This window comes from Dermacentor variabilis, chromosome 9, assembly GCF_050947875.1.
Source record: "Dermacentor variabilis isolate Ectoservices chromosome 9, ASM5094787v1, whole genome shotgun sequence".
In the NCBI taxonomy this organism is placed as follows: domain Eukaryota; kingdom Metazoa; phylum Arthropoda; class Arachnida; order Ixodida; family Ixodidae; genus Dermacentor; species Dermacentor variabilis.
In genome coordinates, this window is record NC_134576.1 from 46,687,384 (window position 1) to 46,710,321 (window position 22,938).

General features: G+C 46.8%; 1 protein-coding gene across 1 annotated transcript in view; it reads right to left on the minus strand.

The window, feature by feature from the left end:
- The window catches only part of LOC142592658 (serine/threonine-protein kinase TBK1-like), a 114,541-nt gene that overhangs the window by 24,516 nt on the left and 67,087 nt on the right, over positions 1 to 22,938 (minus strand). The window contains exons 12-18 of the mRNA XM_075704225.1: positions 19,689 to 19,790; positions 17,995 to 18,103; positions 15,786 to 15,910; positions 14,430 to 14,506; positions 11,927 to 11,966; positions 8,385 to 8,486; positions 7,212 to 7,308 (exon numbers count right to left, since the gene is read on the minus strand). Of these exons, the coding sequence (XP_075560340.1) occupies positions 7,212 to 7,308; positions 8,385 to 8,486; positions 11,927 to 11,966; positions 14,430 to 14,506; positions 15,786 to 15,910; positions 17,995 to 18,103; positions 19,689 to 19,790 (652 nt within the window). The remainder of the gene's footprint in view (positions 1 to 7,211; positions 7,309 to 8,384; positions 8,487 to 11,926; positions 11,967 to 14,429; positions 14,507 to 15,785; positions 15,911 to 17,994; positions 18,104 to 19,688; positions 19,791 to 22,938) is intronic.

Consider the following 22,938-nt stretch of genomic DNA (forward strand, 5'->3'; position numbering starts at 1 on the left):
CCGCCGCCAAGGTCTGTGAGTGGTGGCGCTGGCTAACACTCCCAGGGTTCTACTAGGACACATAAATACCCAAGAAAGTGGATGGGGAAACGGCGCCGTGGTAGCTCAATTGGTAGAGCATCGCACGCGAAATGCAAAGGTTGTGGGTTCGGTTCCCACCTGTGGCAAGTTGGTTTTTCATCCACTTTAATTTCCATTATTTTATCATTTTTTAATTTCATTTATTAAGCACAAGTAATTTTCCTTATGTTGTCCTTGGTGTCAGTGTTTGTTGGCTTCTTATGATAAGGCACATACTTCGCCACACCCGCCGCCCTTTGTGCTGCACACGTCGCAGAACACGCCTTCATCGCAGTTGCACCCTCGCAAACCTCGCTCCCGTCTCCCCCTCCATCCCTGCCAGAGCAGTTCATTCAAGTTTTGAAGGGTGGAAAGGAGACGGTAAAGAGACATGCGATGCCAACACTGCACCAAATGGGCAAAAAGGCAAGTGCAAGATCTTGCGTTTTTTTCTTTTCTCTTTTTTTTCTTTCCTTTTCGAGATCTTGCATGCCTTTCTTTCATCACAGATACCCAGCAGCCAGGTTTAAGGGGGGACGCGGCTTTCAACATCGATTTCCTTATTTCTTTATGGATTTTGATGAAAATTGGCATACATACACAATGAAGCCGGTGTCTGCTTTCACATGTACCCGCAGGACAAGAAGCTGCACAAAGCTTGGAGTGCAAAACTTGGAACCAGCAAGCAGCCATCAGCTATAACTTCGGTGTGCAGCAAGCATTTCCGTGAGAAAAATTTCTGATACGGCATCGGGGTTGCGATGCTCAGTGAGTAGCAGAAAGCGCGCACAGAGACGCTTGCGCGCGTGCACCACCTTGCTAATGTCATGAAGCTTTGGTCTATGGACTTGTCGATGCTAGATACGGTGTAGCAAGCATGCGACAATGTTTGTTCGCTGCCAGGCTCGGTGGCCTGCTAAGCTCGGCAGGCAACATTGGTCACCGCATCACAATAAACGCCAACGAGCACGGCTGCTCGGCGGTCAGTCATCGTTCAGCACCACCACGCTGCGGAGCGTCCGTCTATCGGAGGGTGCCTCGAGCCCTCCCTTGTTCACGAACCCGGATGGATCGTGACACTGGCGACAAAGGTGGGATCCTCGTGACACTGGCGACGAGGATGGCGACGAGTACCCACGCATCATCCCACGCCGCCGCGAGCGGCGAAACGTCACTCCCCGTTGCTGCCGCCATGCCGCTGTACAGAAGGCTCGAGCCGTTCGAGGGAGATGGGTCCGCCTGGCAAATTTACGAGGAGCAAGTCTACGTGTTCTTCCAGGCAAACGACACACCCGAGGCCAAACAGCGGGACATTTTCCTGGCCAGCTGCGGGACCCGTGTCTTCAGCCTCCTGCTCGACCTTCTCAAGCCAGCCATGCCACACGTTAAGACGCTGGGTGAGCTACTCGCCATACTGCGCTCGCATTTCAACCCAGCACCGTCCACTCTAATGCAGCGTTTCCGCTTCAACAACCGGAGCCGCCGGGAAGGAGAGACCCTCGGGCAATTCGTTGCTGCGCTACGAGGGTTAGCGAGTGCCCGCGCCTTCGGGGACCAGCTGGACTCGTTGCTCCAGGACCGTTTCGTCTGTGGCATCAACAAACCCGCCATGCAGACGCGACTCCTGGAGCTTCCCGACCCCTCGCTGGACGACGCCGTGAAGTCAGCGCTGGCAATGGAAGCGGCGGTCAACGAGTTGGCGACAAAGGGCAGTACCTGCGGTCGCTGTGGTGGTGCCCACTCCACCTCACAGTGCCAGTTCTCTCGAGCACAATGCTTTACGTGCTGGAAAACTGGGCACCTGACACGTGTATGCCGAAGGGGGAGGACGAACAGCAAGCAGCAGCCTGATTCAAGCCCAGGTACCACACAAGCCCGCGGCCAGGATAGCCGTCGCAAGCGTGTGCGGCGGGGGCATGCGGCAGCAGGCTCAAGTTTTTCCGCGGCCAGGCTCCACATCGTGACCGAGGACCCGCCAATTTGTACCGTCGTCCGTGCCGCCGTACATGCTGACCGTCGAAATCTGCGGGCTCCATTTCTATGGAGCTGGACACAGGGGCCAGCATGTCAGTAATGGCCAGGAAACTCTTCAAGCGTGCTTTCCCCGGCTTGTCCGTCGAGGCTTCGGGCGCGATGCTGTGCAGCTCCTCCGGGCAACTCTCCCAGGTCAGGCACAGGTCAGCGTTCGTTTTGGCGACAGGAAGGCAACCCTTCCCCTTTACTTAACGAAGGGGTCGTCACTGACGCTGCTGGGCCGAAACTGGATTTATGCACTGGGCATTCGTCTGCCAGAGTACCCGGAAGCCAGCCTACATGTGGTGCAGAGCTGCCAAATCTGCCAGGAGAATCAGCGAGCCTCGCGTCATGTGGAGATCACCCCGTGGCCGTTCCCACAGAGACCCTGGTCCCACCTACATGTGGGTATTGGGGGGCCTTTCAAGGGCCATTACCTCCTTGTGGTGGTGGACACCTTTTCAAGGTGGGTGGAGGTTCTACCTGTCACCACTCCATCAGCAGGTGCGACCATTGCAGTGCTACGACAGGTCTTCGCCGCCCAGGGGTTGCCGGATGTCATCGTGTCCAACTATGGTCCTGCTTTCGCCAGCACAGAGTACCTGGCCTGGCTGACGAAGAACGCAATCCGCCGGATGATGGTTCCACCGTACCACCCTGCTTCAAATGGTGCAGCCGAGCGGGTGGTGCAAACCATCAAAGACAAGCTCAAGAAGAGCCAGACTGGGGATTTCCAGACGCAGATTGCCCGGATACTGTTTCAGTACCGGACCACACCTCACGATGTCACTGGCCGTGCCCCCTGTGAGCTCCTGCTGGGTCGGATGGTCAAGACACCCTTGGACGTCTTGCATCCAGACCTCCGATCCACAGTGCTTTTGAAGCAGCTGAAGCAGAAGCTGGCTGCTGACCAAGGGTGCCGTCCCGGGCCTATGCCAGAGTCAGGAGCTCCCGTTTTCGCCGGGAACTTCTGTCCTGGCCCACCCTGGTCTGCCGGACAGGTGGTGTCTCCTGCCAGCGCTTCATCGCTGCTCGTCCGCATGCCAGACATAGACATGTGGCGTGTGGCATAGACACGCCGACTATATCGGGCCTCGCCTCGGGACCTGGCCAGCACCCTCGACTGCCACTGAGTTCCAGCCCGCAGGAGGACTAGCGGCAACACAAGTCACTTCCAGCAGAGCACCACCCACCTCGGAGGCGGCGACCGTTGCCAGTGGTGTGGCACCCATTGGACCGGTGTCGAGCCCAGCACCACTCACGAGGCCGACCACTACGGACCCTCTGGATGGAGCGAGGCTGGCTCAGGGAGCACCCGGCATTGCCACACCCAACCCATCAACACCGGTGCCGAGGCAGAGTACTCGACGGCGGAGGCCACGAGACCGCTACTCGCCTGGGTAGTAGGCACCATCGACCCAGCTAGGGTGGAGGCAGAGCCTCATATTTTGAACATGAACGCTTGTTTTTCATTTAACAAACAAACTGGGGGTAAGGGGGTGTAGCAAGCATGTGACGCCCCCTCAGGCATAATGCGTCCGTCTATCGGAGGGTGCCTCGAACCCTCCCTTGTTCACGAACCTGGGTGGATCGTGACATACGGGCAAGTTGATTGGAATGGAAAGAGAACGCTAAGAACATTGAAAAGAGGCATGGCATATCTTCATGTTTGTGTTAGCACCAAACAATGAATGTAATGGATTAAGAAAAAGAAGCAGCGCGAAATTGCTCACTGAGAAGACAGATAAACATACAGCATGACAGTACTTGAGAAATATTAAAAAAAAGAAATTTCATTGTTGCGGCGGCACATCACAAGATGCCGTAGACATCGAAGTCTCTAGTTATGATGAAATTATTTTTCAACAGCTCTGATAGTGTCCACGCAACAATGGTTGCTTGTGTACTGTCAAATGCTCATATGCTGTGGCCTAGAGCTCATGGCATGGTGCAAAAACACGCTCACAGATGCGCAGTCTGTTGCTACGAACCTGTGCGATCACTGCATAGAGGCTTCATTCTATTATGCTCCATTTGGTTATACAGACAGCCAACTATAGCAACATCTTTCACATAGTTTGCTCTCAGAGAGTGCCTACCTTTCATGCAAGAAGCCAGTTCGGGGACTGCGTGTAGTGGGCGTTCACTGTACGTATTCAGTGAGGAGACAGTGTCAGTAAACCATTCTGCGCTTTCTGCTTGCCCACGATTATTATTTTGGCAGTAAAAAACTTCCTTCGTTTCGTGGGTACTTGTAGAAATGTCTACGAGGGCGCCCACGTGGTGTTATTATTGAGTGCCACCAGCCGAACCTATGAGGAGCGCATCGCGCTTCCCATCATATTACGCAAGCGAGCCGCTTCTGACAGATGGCTACTCCATCCAATAGGCTAAACAGTAACAAAGAAATCAGCTCCAGAACCTGAGTGGGAAGGCAAAAAAAAAAAAAAAGCAGTTTTGAGAAAACAGCTCTCAAAGTTTCACGTTCTCTTCAGTTTTCTAAAAGGCATCAAATTTGTAGTCTTTGTGTCTTTTGTGATGTGGGATTTCTTGCGCATGCGGCCTCTGGTCTGGTGTGCCTTCATCCCCCCCCACCCAACCCGCCCCCCCCTTCTTTAGTATGACATTCTTTACTGCTGCTCTACAAAAAGCATGGTGCCTGGGTTTCAAACCAAGTGAGGTGCGGAACACTGTGTGGGCATAAATATAGTTGTGTTGTATCTGCAGACTGCCTCACTGATAGCGGTCTACAGTGCAATCAGTGAGGCAATGTTTTGGTAGAATTGACTATGTTACTGAACCAAGGCTCTCAGCAGCTTTCCAAGTCATCTTCCCTTGACAATGGCTGTGGAGCTTAGGATCAGAGAGCCACTGACAGATAGGCAGCAATGCAGCTGCTAGGTGCTTTTCCAGCTTGTACTTTTGTATGATGCCTCACTTCTCCAACCAGATCTCTGTGCCAGCCAAAGGGGCCTAGTGAACAGAACTCATGATGAGGTTTAAGATATTGTGACAACATGATAGATAATAGACCAAGCACATTGGTGTGCGATGTGCTTGGTCGCAGGTCTGAGGTTCCGATGCACAATCTGCTTGGTCGTGAATTCCGAAACCCCGAGTGCTGAAAGGTTTAGCCACGTGGCCGAGGACTATGCATGCGAAGCTTGGTTGCGAAGTCTGTGTCACCGGTGCTCGGAGTGCTTAGCTGCGGCTCTGAGACGTCCAACAACAAAAGGATCGGCCATGCTACTGCGATGTCCCCATAGCAGAAGTTTTGACACTCGTTGAGAATACGAAGAGTGTCCAGCAGAGCTTGCGAGTTACGAAGAGCCGAGTAGACGATGCCACTACAAAGCGAGCGCCACATCAATGGCAAACTGGGCTGGAGTCACGTGGCAGGCGCAGCCAAATCAGAGACTCTGGAATGACCTTCAATTATTTGCTCAATTTTGTGCGCTTGTTTCTGTATGGAGGAGATAACTGAAGCAGCAAATTTGAAGATGGAGAAATTAGCTTTCTGACAAAACCAATCTGTCAGTGCTCAGTTGTGCCGTTCCAGAGATACTGCGACTTGAAAAATGCTGTTCTTTCACGACTTCTGTGAAAATTTTCACCACCTTGGCTGACACAGCAAGTTTTTTTTAGCACTTCTTTGTGGTTTTCAGTGATGAACTTTCGGAATCAGGCAAGAAAAGAGTTATAGAAACTGAAAATGCAATTTTCAAGAAAATGTTTATATTTTTTGGCCATTTTTTCCCGATATGAAATTCACATCCCTCTTTAAGTTAATTTCAGAAGTACAAAGTACAAAGAGCAGTTGTAATATGTAAGAGGCATGTGGCGCAGAAAGACAGGAAAAGGGCGATGTGCACATATCGGTCCGAACTGCACGAGCGCTCGAGGCACATGACCCGAGCTGTGATCGAGGGAGAAGCGGCGCCGAGTTGGCATTATCGACATGGCTCTGGGCCACGAAGGTTGTAGTGTCATAGTGTCAGCATTGCACTGGCGAAAGGAGGAATGTAGGTTCGGTCAAGTTCACAACGCTGGCGGGCCAGGGCGTGGCCGTCGACCTCGGCGGCGTTTGAGCGAGGCTCCTTGGACCTGCTGCAGCCTCTCACGGCAGTGCCGGGCACTCCAGGAAGGATCCCCCTTCAGAGGCAGACCAGCACGTACAATAGTCCCCGGGGCGTCCCGCTGGCACTCGAAGAAGTAGAGGCAGAACCCGGAGTTAGGCCTAACCAGTGAGGCTGGAGTGCCACGTCACCGACGGAGTTTGGGACACCGTTACTAGATTACTTCTTTCAGTTTGCAAACTCCGCTGGGATGCGGCGGCAAATGTGGCCCCCTTCGGTTCCCGCTCGCGAGATGGCGCTTCTGACACCATTGGCCCGGTCGCATCATCGTTACGGAGCCTGCGCGCTTCGTTCAACGCAATTTACGCAGTTGGTCATGTGTAATGGGAGTTATTTTCGAGATAGTGAGCAAAGGTTATTTCCACTTCGCTACTAGAATATCGTTTGCGCCATTAGAGCGATGCCACCCGACAGAGGTGCTACTGAGATGCCTGAACCTAGCTACTGCTGCGCGGGACTCGTCTATTGAGCTGCGAGGATTAATCGGTTTCCTGTTCTTTTTAATTCAGTTTTGCATAAAATCACATGTTAGCGGTGAGCCACGTAAAATAGGTACCTGATGCCGCCGAGAATACTGAAACCTAAAGCTTAGAACCACCCTTTGTTCCAGAACACTTAATGCTAGGCAACGTTTACGGTGTCGCCAAGAACACCAACCATGATGAAGATCCGACACGCATGGGACTCGGAAGAAACATGCGAACACAAAAGTCTAAGAATGCTCCTTTCTGATAACGGCGCAGCCATAGGCTAGGGTTGCCTGACTTTCGTATAGAAAATGCCTAGGACTATCGTAGACGGGGATAAGGACATGTTTGGGTTACATAAATGTTACCATTCCTTCATTGAGTTTTGTTTTGAGTCAACTGAGTTTTAAGTTTTTGAGTTTTGAGTGTAATTAAAATCTGTCTGCTGTGCTGCCCTGCATCTCCCAACACCACCTCTCGTAACATCTGCACACCCCGATATCAGTGACACATGACATCAGTTAAAGTACGATACCTTGCTGATGGCAGAACCATAGGATGCCAGCATGTCCAGGCAACTGTCCAGCTCAGTGTCCAGGTGCCGACTTCGCCCGTATATCTCTAAAGCATCCCTGCAAAGCATTCACAGTTCAGCTACAACAAAGTTTGCAACACGCAGATTTCATTGCACCACGGCTATATTAACATTCCAGATATATTTTTCCATTCCATTTACATAACTGTAAGTTGACATTTCTTTTCTATTTCTTTTTTTTTTTAATTTGAATATCCAAAGTGCTTAAATAAAGCGCCAACTCTAGGTGCTTAACTTACAATCGAAACCAAAGCAAGGCACCGGCAATAAAGGCGAGACAAACAACATGTCAGGGACGCTATGGCATGACTACAATTTTATATGGCTATTCTGAGCACTTGTTTGGAAGGATTTTCCCTTTTTTCTAGCTTGTACTGTGCACACAGTGCTCTCAGGAGTGTTGATACTTGTTGGAAGAGCCACTGTTCCAATCGTAGTGGCACCAACACTCAGAATGGTGGCACTTCCAAGGAGTAAAGCCAACACCATGCATGCATTTCTCTTTGGCTCCGAGTTGGATGCATTTGAATTGACTGCCAGCTACGTTTTCATCAGTCGTTATGAGTGTTCCGGGTCCAATCAGCATCCAGTGCTCGTTCACGGCAACGTTTCAAGAGGACTGGCATTCTTTACACCGAAGGGACAAGTGTGCAGTGAGCTGCAAGTTCGACGAAGAAAAATAAACTAGGATGCGCATTCACCTTCATGCAATGGAGAGTGTAACTGAACCTTCCATGACTAACTCACAGACATTTAGTTGCAGGGCCGCACATCCAGCACCTGCTGCAATCGCACCACGCCAACTCAAATTGAGCAAATAATTGCTAGAGGTGTTCTCACATTTTACTCTGGCATGATATTAAATACCTTAGGTGCATATATTTCGTTGGACGATATCCTATATTTTTGTTTCAGGTTAAATTTTACTCAAACCACATATACTCTAACAGTATCTGAAATACCTAGAAGGCGGATTTAACACGTGTTGGTTTCAATTTGTTGAAGAGCACAAAGAGTTGAAAAATGAAAAATGCACGAGAAATGCGATTACTTTGCTCTTAGTCTTAGTATCTTTTAATAAAGCACCGTATCATGACTACAATGTGCACTCACTTGGCCCACGTCTCCAATGCCTGCGCCATCTTGTGACAAGCCTGCAGGCAACGTTCTTGCAGCAATGACAGCAACTTCTGGCATGTCTGTCGAATCTTGTTCCTGAGTGCACAAATTGAAACATTGAAACATGCAGTAAAACCGTCTTTATTCATCCCTTGTTAGTAAAACTGATAACCCGGACTCATGCTCTGGTCCCAGCAGGCGTATACTTTATTTAAAAGGGCCGTGAACCACCCCTCGGGCTTGGTGAAAAAAGAAACAGTTTGCGGATAGTGTATGCTGCTGTGAACACCTTAGCCAAATTTTGCAGTCTTGCACAACATGTGGAGATCGCAAGCAGAGAGCTTGAAGTCACCTTTTTCTCAAACTCTGTCACTTCAACAGAAGCCTGCTCCTCACCCTTTTCTGGATGCTAAATTTCATAATACAGCAGATTCCCATATGTGGCTACTATTGGCCAATAGCTGAGGTCAATCAAGAAGGGTGTTTGGATCAGTGCGCTTCTTCCTACTGTTACTGTGTATATTTACTGACGCAGTTTAATAAACAGGCTGAAGTAAGCAAAAATCTGCTTTCGAATTTCAATAATAATTATGTACTCCAGAAAAAGCAGACCATCTTCTGCTCGTGCTCGGCCGCAGCCACCCACACAGGAATTGAACTTCGGCCGCCCCGCTTATTAATGTCGTAGTCATTGGGTCTTGCCAGTTTCAACTAGTTTTGAACATTCCACTAGGCTCGTACCCAGTGAAACTTAAGATCACATCACACGCACCCTTGCCAGCGTGCGCTCACCCCTGGCTGCTCCTGGTTAGATGCCTTGGCAAACTTCGCTTCCTGATGAGTTACTGATAGCGCTTCAAAATACACAAGATGGATGTGGCTACCCTCCATCAGTCAAGCTGGTGCAGGACAAATCCAGTCCGCACCACGTAGCACAGCCAGACGGGCGCATACGAGTGTGAGCATGCACTCTATCCCTGCTGTGAACAGAGCAAATGCTGCGCATACACAATATACAGTTGCATGTAGCTGCCGTCCGCTACGTAGCGTAGGTACCGCGATTGCCACGGGGTGCCGAAACGAGCCCAGTGGCGGAGCACATTGCGGCTCGCTGAAGACAATTGCGTTTGGTGCGTCGTAGGTGCCAAAATCAGACATAGTGGTGTCTGCGTGAACATCCAAAATCAAATTTGAACTGCGCGCCACAGTGACGTCCCATAGCCGGAGCGAAGCGTCGTGGGCACGCCCGCTCTCCGCCATATACACCCTTCGCAGTGCAAATCATTGAAGGAGTGGAAGCACCACAAACAGTGTGTTTAATTGTCAATAAATCTGGTTCTGCTGAGCACATTGAAGAACTTTTGGCGACAAAGTATTTCCAAAATAGTATAATTTACCCTAATTCTCATCAATTAGGATGTACTTGGCTGCACATCGGTTATTACAGTGAGCATGCAAGGCTGAAAATGTGCAATGCTGAAGAGCAAGAACAGCATCCAACCTGAACAAAGCCGCAGAGTCCACTTCGCCATAATCATCAGTGGAAATCATACATGAATGACAGTAATGCCAGAATGCTTGGTCCCTATTTGTGTCTAAAGTCTTTATTCTTGCGTTTACCGCTGCACTTAACACCATGTTGGCCGGGTGTCTTCATAACTGCGTAGCCACCATCCATGATCGCGTCGATAGTGATTACGATTCCATCCGCTGTTGCTGCAGCAAATGGTAGTTTCGTTTCGATTCGGTGTGTGCGTTGACCATGTGCCTTCAGACCGCAAGGTAGCCATCCATGATTGTGTAAATATCGGCTGCAGTTTGTCCACAGCGAATGCGGCGTACAGTAGTTTCGTTTTGACTCAATGCAAAGCTGCCGAGGATCGAGGATGAAGAACACCAGCTACATCGCAATGGACGAATGATCTGTTGGCGACCAGCTCAATGGCAAAAAAAAAAAAAAATTTATCGGGATGAGCATGCGGTAGTGAAAGGAGTGTATCAGATGAAGATGCACACCGCGGCTGCACTGCGAAGGAAGTCGAGAGGCCTTCGCCACTGCAAGCACTAATCAGTCATGATATGATGAAAATTGCAGCTTTTGCACTGCTTTTATGCAAAATAGAAACAGGATTTGCTGATTCATTCAGTAATTAAAAGTGTGTCGACGTGGAAGGCATTTGTTTATTCTTTTCTTGATACCCTCAATAATTTGACATTCGGTTGATTCGGACATTTTCTTCAGTCCCGCAAAATCCGAATTCATCAGACATGGTCACATATGGCGAAAAAAATCAACCCTGAAAGGGTTAACCACACGAGCAGCTTTCTCTACTTAACACATGTGCACATTTTCTCTTTTTAACTGTGATGCTTCTAGTGCTAGTGCATTAATATACTGTCAGAGCGAAGGACAGGTGGTAACACCACCCTATAAATTCTGAAGCAGTTCTCCATAACAGAGAGAGTGATAGTGAAAATGGCTGGCCTTGACTGGAGTCATTACATGAAAAGGCAGATCTGCAAAGCATGAGCACAAGAGCAAGGAAAAGAACAACACAAATGCACACCTGCCATCTTTTACGATTTTATTGCAAACTGTAGAACTTTTGGAGCTTGTTTACAGTACTCATACTGACACGGATAATTATTCGATTTTTCATTTGTGTCTAGGTGGGCGGAAAACAGATTCCAAGAGAGCACAAATACAGCTGCCGACTGATTTTTTCAAACTGATGAATAATTCAGAAAAGCAATAAAGGGGGCTAGTTGGTGAACGTTCATGGTTATATTGCGCTCAGTTTTACAAACACAATATTAAGGAAGGACAAGACGTGGACAGACGCGCTACGTCTGTCCACGTCCTGTGCTTCCTTAATATCGTGTTTGTAAAACTGAGCGCAATATAACCATGAATAATTCAGACTTAAAAGCAGTAGCAACACCAATTTACAGAACCAAGGTGCAACAGCAAGCAAAATTTTGCCTGCTACTGTGTGAATATTGCATGAATGTCACTGACATTTCTGTTAGTCTGTGGCACAGATCAAACTTGCTGTGCCTACAGAGCAGAATGCCTGATCACAGCGCCCCTGCAGAACAAACTCCGGAAAACTTTAGTGAACAAACAACAACTCGAGTAACCAAACAATTTTGTGCATGTTTCAAAAAGGTTTGTATTTCTTGGTATTCACTGCCATATTTTTTCATATTCTAAAGATGGAAGGTTTGAAAATGCCTCTTACGCCCTTGTTTAGAACTATGCCTGCCTTTTCCAGCCATGAACCCTTACTAACTTGCTTCGCATTTTGTCATTCGAAGCCGAGAGTGTGTGCATCTAAGTTCCTGTGTTTGTCCGCATGCATGTGTGCTCGTCATAACATGGCCATCAGCATTTCTTCCTCCCACTTGCTCACCCAAGACAGATGAAGAACAGCGATTCATCCGCAGAATAAATTGATTCACCATTTGAATGACAATCTCCTTCACATCATAAAATATAGAAAATCAGAGTCCATAAGTGACAAACTCGCACTTACTTTTCCAAGATGTGGAACTGCTTCTCATGGAATGACAACTCTGAAAGCAACAAGAAGACAAAGGTTAAAATAAGGGAGGAAGAAGCAGAGACAGCATGTAACTGCAGAAAATAAAGCTGATGGCACGACACAGCTAAGAACAGTTCACAAAAGCCTCCACGTGACAGCAACACTCGTTGCCAAAAATTATGCAGTTTAATGTGCCAAAGTAATGCACAAGCTACGAGAGGTTCTGCCTAAAGTGTATGTGGGATTGGGGGGGAATTTGACCACCTGGAGTTCTTTTGTAAATCTAAGTATGTAAATCTAAGCACAGGTTGGCATGCTCACTCATAAGCATACTGACACATCCTTGCTCCATGCTCACTTGACAGGCTACAGTGTTTGTGAACGAGGAAGAGTAACATTAAGTGAGTGCCGATGAACTTGAGTGGGCATGAAGCTGATCAGGAGTGAGTGCCAGTTAACATGAGCACGAACGAAAGTCAGTGACTGTGAGTTTAAGTGGACTTGAGCATGAACACGGGTGAGTGGCAGAAACTGTGAGTGGACGTGAATGATTATGTAGGCGAGTGCCGGTGAGTGGGAGTGGGCACAAGTATGAGCAGACTGGTTTACGAAAAGCAAAGCGAGTATGAATGAGAGTGAGTGTTTTCAAATTTGAGAAAACTTATTTTGAAGAATTTCCAATTTCAGAGCCTAATTAAAAATGTATACAAGTGAAAGGGGGTTTATTAAGGTTGGATGGCAGGCGAAAGGACCGCACGACGGGCACAGCAAATACAGTCTCAGCCGGCTCAACAGCTCGCAATCTGCGCTTGCATCTACCGCCCGGACAGCGTCCCACTGCTGCATGCGATGCTTTATCTCCACTGCAGTACCCCGGCGGTGAAGGGAAGCCATCCTAGCGATAAAGGCGACATGACACCAGATGCAAGATGCGGTGTCAACACGTTCAGCTCAGGCTTCGGAATTGGCTTGGAGGAATCAATAGGCACGATAACATCATTGACAACTGACTGAACGTGGTAAAGCGTCTCATTACAGCCTAACGTGAGAGGGCATGAGGTTAGTGTTGGAAACAAGCATTCCGGAGGCATCCTGGTGAAGTTCTAGGACAGCAAATGGCAGCGACGTATGGTGGCGGCGACTGAATGCATCAGACGGTGTGAACAGAACTGTAGTTTCAGAAAGGCAGCACAGTAAACACGAATGACTACGGCACTGAGAGGGGGAAGGGTAGTGTAAGGGGAAGGGTAGCCACGACAAGCTTGTGAACACCAGGTGCAGGTCTATGCCCAGAAGGTGCATCATCAAACACTGACAGTTCCACCTGAGTGCGAGCGTAGGCTATAATGGTGCGATGGCGTGATAAGAAATCCCACCCAAGAATCGCATCATGTGAAAACGAAGTCAACACAACAAACTCTATGTTGTACAGTACGTCTCCAATGACGACTTTAGCCGTGCAGGCTGCAACCGGATGAATTCTGTGCGCTTGCAGTACTGAGGGAAAATGCTGTAGGTGGCGTTGTCACTTTACGAAGAGAGCGGCAAAGTTTCTGACTAATTACGGATATAGTGGCACCGGTATCAACGAGCGCAAGAGTTTGAACACCATCAACAAAAACTTCAACAAGTTGGCGAGCTACAAGTGAGGACTTAACAGGTCGACGACAACGCAGCTCGTGCCTCCGGAGCTGCGGCAGTCAGTTTTCCGTTTGAGTATAGGTGACAAAGAATGGCGGCATGGTGACGGTGAGCGACGATGCACGCTTGCTCTATAGAGCAAAGCTGTTAATACAGCTGGCGGATTTGATGCCAGTCGTGGATTGCAGCAATCGCTGTTCCTCCTCAACGGCTTCCGTCGTATTTGTGGCATCGCATGAGCCTTGCACTCAGTCAAAATCAAAGCACTGCTTGCCACAAGTGCTGCAACTATATCCGTGGTCGCTACTGGCACGATCATGAATGGCAACCACACAGTTCTGAAGGCACGCAGCCAAAGCAGTGCCACGAGTGGCAGTAAATGCAAGAATAAAAAAACTCCAAAGGTTCCTGGTTCCTGCACGGTTTCTACTGACGACTATGGCGACTCGCATTACACTGTTTTGTTTCGGTTGTGCAATGGCACCGCTCTTACTCTTCTGGTCGTGCCACTTGGGAGAGGCTGCGCTCGGTACGCTCAGGGGATCGTTTGATTTAACCAGTGCAGGGCTAACATGTCTGAATTCAGGCGAAAATTTGCTTGGAGTGTCCCCATAAGTACTATATCATAACAAAAGACAAAGGCAAATTCATGTACAGCCCATCATTTTCATGTTGGCTGAAATTCCGTGCAGCATGCTTGCAGCTCCCACAGACACTAGTGCCAGATTTCCCCCTAGTAATTATTGCACAAAACCGAGTAAAAGTACTTCCACACAATGGCCGAGCAGAAAGACCATGCCACGTGCACATAATTTTCCTGAAGAGAGAGAAAGAAAGACAGAACCAAACTTACCTCTTTGTGCCTTGTCTTTAGCAAGGGCTTGCCAGCTCTCCCGGATCTTCTGGACATATGTCATGGCAGTTTCAGAGCTAGATTGAATAGTAAACAGAAAAATAAAATCAATAACGCTACATCCAAAAGAGCTTATGTACTGGGTTAAATAAACACTATAGGCAAATATTAAGTCGATGTGGAGTGTTAAAATATCCTTCACGAAGCTTCCCAGCGCTTGTTTCGTTTGTTTCAAGGAAAGGGTTCAAGAGAAAATTCTTCCTGAAGGGGTTCGCATACCTCTAGAGTAATTGAAATTGCCCGCCCCCAAACAGAGGGTCGTGATTTTCCATACACCATCACCCCAGTTTACTGCTGTCAGCGAGTAAAACGGCACCTGACAGCCAGTGTTATGGTTCTGCAAAATGCAAAAGTGTGGCCAGAAACAGAGCTAAGACAGAGCCAACAGTTACGAATGAGGACGAGAAAGCACATGCTGAATCATAAGCCTGATCTTTGACATTTGTTGCAATGGGCCTCATTCTCTGCTACTTGCAGTTTGTGCAAGTTTCGTGAGCCAGAAAAACCAGGGGAGCACTACGCAATAATGAAACTACTGAAACACGAAGCAGGGGTGGTGCAAAGCAGAGCGAGAATGAAATCTTCCAACCACCTGCATTGTTGCCGAGGGTAACCTCAAAAAGATATTCTTTCTGAAATGCTATAATCTTTTTACTGTGAGTCATTGAGTACGACTGACAGAGTTATAATGAGGAGTCACTACGTCATCAGACTAGTACTTGTTCCGGTGTAGTCTCAAATCATGTCCTGCGTTTACCTCAATTTCTGAATTGCTAAAGTTTGGTTGTCAATAACATCGATACCTTAAGACATATTCAAGCATTACTCTATTACTTCAGCCCGACTTTGTAAACAGTCGGTGGAGGATTGCTTGAGTTATCTGCAGCGTGCTGGGTAATGGCTCTGCAGTGTGCAAGGACTGTTCTCGCATGCTTCTCCTAAAGTGCGCTCCGCAGACACTATCAGACAAATTACAGGTCTTGCACTATCATATCGCATGTCAAACTACAATGTCATTCAGAACTACCATTACATATATTTTTTTATTTTCTCACTGCATAGTTACTTTTCAGACACCCAACACAGAACTGTACTTTGGCAAAGGATTTCCAAGGAGATGTCATGACTGCTCAATATAGACCGTAACTCAATGTGTCCAGGTGTGATGTAGCTGGAATGGTCTGTAACCTTTCCCAACCTTCATAACTGCCCAGTGCCATTCTTTTATGCATGAGAAGTGCATGGTTTCACCAACTCTGAAAATATGTGCCAGAGCAAAGAGTAGCAGGTACCAACCATCCTTCGAGATTTGGCACGTCGGCACACAGTGACTCCCACTGTTGCCGCAGTGAGCGCCCTTTGAGGATCCGCTGCTCTAGGTGAGCTACGTCTGCCGTCAACTTCGACACCTGCTCCGTGATCTGCAAAAAGCACATTTCACAAGAGTGTGAACTTATATATTTTTATATTTTTATTATTATTTTTTTGCATGTGTTTGTCAAAGTGCAACAAGAGATCAGCATCCACCAGACAACTTTATTTACATGCAGAGACTTCTTGCTTGGATGGTCAAATCATGTCAGACACACACACACACACAGAAAGAAGCAGTGCTAAAGCATGATAGAAACAAATACAGTCAAACCTCAACATAATGAACCTTGATTTAACGAAATTTGCGATGTAACTAACTATATTTTCATTTCCCGATCTCAGTTGCATTGAAAATAGGGTGTTTATTTTTCTCGATCTAACGAAGTAACTTTGTGACAGTTTCAATTTAACGGAGTTTTCGGCCACTTCAATCGTGTACAGTCAACGACTGAATTTTCGGATGCCCAAATTTTCAGACATGCCTGATATTTCGGACGTCTTCGCGGCATCGCCACGAGCCCCATAGAATCAATGTATAAGGACATCTGAAGTTTCGCACGCTCGAACCCCCCGCCGTCCAATTTTCCGGACTTTTTGACTCGACGGAAGGTCCTTTGGCTCTTCGCGTAGCGCCCTTGCGAAGGAAATCGACTTGCAGCGGAAGCAATCACCGCTTTTGAACCACAACTAGCCGAATTTAGCCGTCACACACCGATTTGGTCCGGCCACGCTGGCTATGTTCATCGCCGCAAATGGCCACACTTCCGCCGCCGGCGGAGTTTCCAGAGCGGCGCTATTTCGTTTGTTTGCGCAGGCCACGTTTTGGCTAGCGTGGTGAGTGGTTGTGCTGTTGTGTCAAGTGTGCTCTGCAACGCTAGGCCTAGGTCTTCGACGATCGTCAGCGAACTGCACTGTTTGCAACTTGAGGATTTCGCTTGCCTTCGATGGCCCCCACTCCGTCTTCGTCGTTCTCGCCGATGGCATCGAAGCGCAGAAAGCAGTACCGTACCCACGGAAATAACTTTTGAACAGTTTGTTGACGCTGACAACGAGCTCAACTTCTGCGCAGAACTGACTGATGAGGGAATAGTCCGTTAGGTTGTGGGGGATTCAGAAGACTCCGATGTTGAAAATGAGGAGCCAATGCCTGCGCCGCCTACAAGCACAGAGTTGACGCGAGCACTATTGACTTTTTCACCGGTGGACAGTGCTGACATGACCCTTGCTCAGATTGAGGCAAATATGATTGCATGCAACCGGAATGCCGTCCAAACAACAATCAACAAGTTCTTCAAGCCACTGCAGCAATAACACAGGCTGCCTGACAATGCACATGTACATAAAAAACAGGCAGTCGGCTGCATACAGAGTTTTTGAACGCCTCTTTTTGTAGCACCTTCATTGATGCTTTGGCAGGGTTTCGGAAGCCTGGTAATTCACCCTTTACCTCTAGATCCGAGAAAAAAAGAGAAAAGGTGTGGTTTTTTGCATGCATTCATTTTTTCGTACTGCCTGAATTTTCAGACGTTCTTACGTTCCCTAGAGGGTCCGAAAAATCGGTCGTTGACTGTACTTGAAAGCCCATATGGCTAGTAAATCTAGCAAAAAACTACGCCAGCCAAGGCAAAAGGTATTTCAAGCGTCCTTCAAGAGTCCTTTTCAAGCGTCACATCTGCACATACTTCATTTTCATGCTCTTCATCCTGAAGACAGCTTACAGATGATGTTGCGATTTCCTGCCAAACTGTCCGCCTCTGATGCAGCAGCTAAATTTTATATTTAGTAACGTCAATGTTTTGGCTTCCACACAGGAGCCTTGTTCACAAAGAGCTAGTGCTGGAGCTGGCAACTTTACCAAATCTGTTGTGGTTGGTCCTTGGTCTACTTTTCCTCCTGTTCCGTCCCGACCCGACGGGATTCAGTCCTACTCTCGATTACAGCAACTAAATTTGGGCCAGTGGCCACTCCTGCAAGTTTTGATTTTGTCGGCGCAAGAAAGGCTTCTGAAAAGCATGGCAGCAGACTGTACCTTGTGTGATGTGTAGCGCAAACAAGGCGTACAAGACAACAGGGAAGGCAAAGATTCAACTCTGCATTCTTGATGGGTTCCGCTATGATGCAAGTCACTCACAGCAGCGTGGCTCTCCTGCTTATCGGTGAGAGTCCGCGCCAGCCGCTGCAGCTCGTTGGACTGCATCTGTGGTTGGACCAGCTCTGCTAGGTCACAGAGGTTGCAGTGGCTGCAAGCAGGGTGGAGGAAAAAAAGAATTAGAGGGACAAGTGAAAACCTCGCAGCCATCTTTGATTGCATCAAGTGTCCCATACAGTCAAACCTCAATAAACATATGTGGTTGTAATGAATTATTGGATAAAATGATGTATATCTGAAATATGGTTAGCCATACTTTATTTCAAAGGATATTGATACGTGTACCTATTTATCTCTCTTCGGTGACCACTTTTCACCGGCTACCATATGCTAAACGTTAGCACTCGGCGCAAGATGTGCCTGTATGTATCAGAAGTTCCTCGAACATTATTGATAGTTCTATTCATTGTCTGTTGTAACTGAACCTTGTGTAATCTATCAATGATAATGTTATTATCAATAACACACATCAATGTGGCATTCGGGATAAAAATGTAATAGTTTCATTATCTTTAATAGCGTGGCTTTCCTTCTGCATATATTGCAACATAAAGCCACTTCTGCCATTTTGACAAGCAACAAGCTTTTGTGTGTTTGCCGTGCTTCAAGCTACCAAGCAAAAAAAAGTTTGCAGAACAAAGGAGTGTAAGGAAGACCATACTCTATAGCATGTACGTGACTAATTGATGTTGCAATGATGATGTCCAGCGTTTCTTTTACTTCTCAAATGCAAAACCTCTCTTGCATGACTCTGCATTGGGTCCTGTGGAAGATGCTACAATTACAACCACGGAATCCGCTCTTCTGATCGTGCAGGGTTGCAACGAAGGTCCTCATTAACAGCAAATTAGATGTCAGTAATTGAGTACGCGTACAGTTGGACTCACTCACAGCAATACCAGTTTGAGCAATACTCAATATATAAATGGCTAGACGATGCACCGTCAACTTTTGCATGTGTTCTATGGTAAAATGAACTGCTTACTAAAGATACTCCCATGCCGCAATGCCGGTTATAACAAACAAGTCTGAATACTGGGTACATGCTGCTTAGCCAGATTTCATCCTGCAGTGAATGCGTTTCCATAATTAACAATACGATACACTTCTGTTTACCCCTGTGTGGCACATTTAATTCAGTACAACCTTGCTGGTGAATTACCTCGTTTGCATGAAATGTGATACAATTATAAGTTGATACGATATGCTTGTCACATTAGTGTAAACACAATTCTTGTTCTTAGCAGGATGCTGTTCATGCACATCTGGAAATATTTTCTTGAACAAATAGTCTACAAAACTTCTTGCATTAAAAAAGACAAAATAATGAAGGAAACTACCGTCGCTGTTTATTTTCTGTCAAGTGACATTCTTTCCTGTCTGATCGTTTCCTTTGTTACTTTGTGTCTTTTTCCACTGCAATAAATTATTAACCAACTAGTCCAACAACAAGTAGTAATACTGTACAAAACAATGCAAATCTTACTGCACATACTATTGTGGGAGCTATCGTATAAGTGCTTCACATTACGAGTAACACTCCAACATTATTTTTCTTGCAAATAGTATGCACAGACCTAACAGGCTGACAACACCTCATGTATTGGCAAAGCGTTCATTGGTACACTCCACAACTGTTCGGTCATCAGAGGTTGTGGTACCTGATGCAGGCTCACCTGACTGAGAGTATCCTGAGCTGTTGGTCGAGCAGGTTGTTGATGGTCTTTGCTTGGTTCAACTTCGCCAGCTGCTTCTCAGTCTGCTCTTCTAGAACACAACTGCAGCAAGGAAAAGTGTTGATGGCATAGATTGGAATGGCTTCTGAGCAGCGCTCTAAATGCATCCAGATTTTACAGCTAAATTAAAAAACTTCTTTCATCTAAGCACTTGCAGAATGGAATGAGCTTAGCTTGCAGGTAGGCAAAGTATCAAGTTGAATTTGTGCAATACAGCGCAAACTGCCGGTGTCACATAGTCAAGGTCGCTGTTTACAGCATCCCAATGGTGCATGAAGGCAAATACAAAACGCTCTCACGGCCTCAACATCCACAAAATTTTAAGTAGAAAGAAGCATAACGGTGAGCAAGAGCCTGTAAAAAAATTTCTGTGCAGCTGGAGTTGCAAGAAATGCTGAACTTACATTTCTGCATCAAAATATCTGAATATAAAGACACCTTGAAAATAAACTGACTCAAAGTTCAGCCTGTTTCCCTTTTTTTTTTTTTGCAAGGAAAGAACCTAAGCAACCAATTTAGAATTTGGGATATCTGGCTAATATGTCAAAATATTACACAAATCGCACAATTAATCAGAATTTTCACTTTGAAATTATTCCACGCTAAATAATATTTGTTTTGACTTCACTTTGAACCAAAAAACTGATATCTGCACCAGCCTACCTGAAAGTGATCATTCGAAAATTAGGGGTGTGGGAATATAGAAATTTTTGAATACGAATACGTAGCTTCAAATATTGAATCGAATATCGAATAATAATATGCACATGCATTTATTAGCAAGTTGGACTAATTTGTTATGTTGGAACATTGCAACTTCATTGTCAACATTAAAAAACTAGACTGGTTAGCCATTATACTAAAGCATTGTGTATTTGGCGCATGTTAACTTGAAAAATTCAGTAATTCTTACTAGCTGCCCTTGCCAGTGTGTGTCTTATTATACCGCATCAAATGCCCGTTAACTCGAAAGCATTTGACCCTGTGCCAGTTGTCACTCATGGCACTTGCTGCCAAGAACTAAGCCTAAAATTGGAGAGGCCACTGCAAAACAAAACAAAACAAAACAAAAAAGTTCACCCTAGCTGTCCGCAAACCCGTGGCCCTTGCTACTGAGAGGCTGGCTTTCCCGCATGGTTTAGACATTTAGAGAAGTTTCACCTTCTCTTAAGTTCTCTAGAAGGCACCAAATTTGTAGTCTTTGGGGTGTTTTGTGATGTGAGGCTTCTTGTACATGTGGCCTCTGGTCTGGTGTGCTTCCGCTCCCCGATTTTCTTTTTATATGGCATTCTTTGCTGCTGCTGCTCTACAATGTGCATGGTGCCTAGGTTTCAAACCAAGTGACGTGCAAAACTCTGTGTGGGCATGAATATAACTCCAGTGTTGTACCTGCAGGCTGCCTGATTGATAGCAGTCTTCAGTACAATCAGTGAGGCATTTTTTTTTCTTTTGGTAGAATTGACCATGTTATTGAATGAAGGCTCTGAGTGTCAGCAGCCTTCCAAGTCATGTTTACTTGACAATGGCTGTAGAACTTAGGCTCAGAGAGCCAGTGATAGATATGCAGCTGCTAGGTGCTTTCCAGAAATGTACTTTTGTATGATGCCTCGATCACCTCTACAGCCAGGTATCTGTGCCAGCCTAAGGGGCGTAGTGAACAGAGATCATGATGAGGTTCTCTTTATGAAGGGGTGGTATGATAGATATTGTTACGAGCTATTGTGACAATATGATAATAGAGTTAAAGCGCAATATGCTTGGTTGCGGGTCCGAGGTGCGGATGTGCGAAATGCCTAGCCGCAGATACAAGGAGCCAATGCTCGATGTGCTTAGTCGTGCAGTTCAAGGTGCCGATGCGTGCAATGCCTAGCCGCGGGCTTGAAGAGTCGACACTCGATATGCTTTTCCACTCAGTCCGATGTGCCAATGCATGAAATGCCTAGACGCGGGCTCGAGGAGTCGACACTCAATGCACTTGCATGCATCTTTGGCCGCTTGCGGATTCGCATCTTTGGATCACGATAACAGAAGAACTACGCAGTATTTTGTTATCAAATTTTGGAGCTGGCTGCGGAAACAAGTCGGGAACGCAGAAATTAAAAATTTTGAATGCCGAACTTTGGGCAGATTTTCTGTCCCAAAGACCCAGGACCAGCCTTAAGTAGAGTGGCATATCTACAGCCACATTCAACCTGTTTCTGTATTCGATTTTCAAGTATGCAAGCCTAGAAAAAGCATGCCTGCATGCCTATGCTGTAGAAAACTGCAAGAAAAGCTTTACAGCCATCTCATGAAAAAGGGGAAAGATTTCAAGTCCCTAACCAGATTGCCTCAAGACTTGCAGTGACTACAGCCATTAAAAAAAAAAAAAAGAAATTAATCAAGGGGGGTGCGGGGGGGTCGTGGGTTTCACAGAGCCCCACAACCGGCTGCGACAGACCCCCCTTTGAGAACCACTGGCCTAGGCCATTAGGCCTCATCGGCAATGTTTCATAGGGTGTCCGCGACTAATGTTACACTTTCGTGCGATGAAGCCATTGCCAGTGTTGCCGAAGTTTGGAGCGAGCTGTCAGAATTTCCGGAAGCCGTTGACAAATCAACAGTCGACGAGTTTGCGAGTGCAGATGATGGTGTCACGACCACGGGAGAGCCCGAAAACAAAGACTACATTGCCGACATCGTACCGAGTACAAGTGAAAGTGGGCACAATGAAGAAAGCAACGACAGTCCTTTGCGGATATGCTCCAAAGTGACTGGTGCAGTCGCACTAGTCCGGTGCTTCTGCGAGAATGTGGAAGGTTGCGGCCTCAGCTGCTCCGACTCTTTAGACAATGTGTAGAAGTGCGTGCATCGCAGGCAGCGAAATTGCCCAAGCAGAAGAAAATACAGGACTATTTCATGTGAAACTAAGCTAGTTTCATCAATAAAGTGATTTTATAAATGGTATGTGCTTTTATGACATCCAATTATTCAGCAGGCTTGTATCGAATTATGCCCTATATCGAACTGATAGGAGTTTTTCTGCAAGATCAATATAGCTAGGTTCGACTATATATTTCCAGAGTGCTACACTTTTCTCTCGCAGTCCTGTAGAAAACACATCAGCAGGGTTCTACTGCAGTCCCTTGCATCACATCAAAAGCGTTGGATTTCACACACATTTCTACTGATCAAATAAAAGGTGATGCAA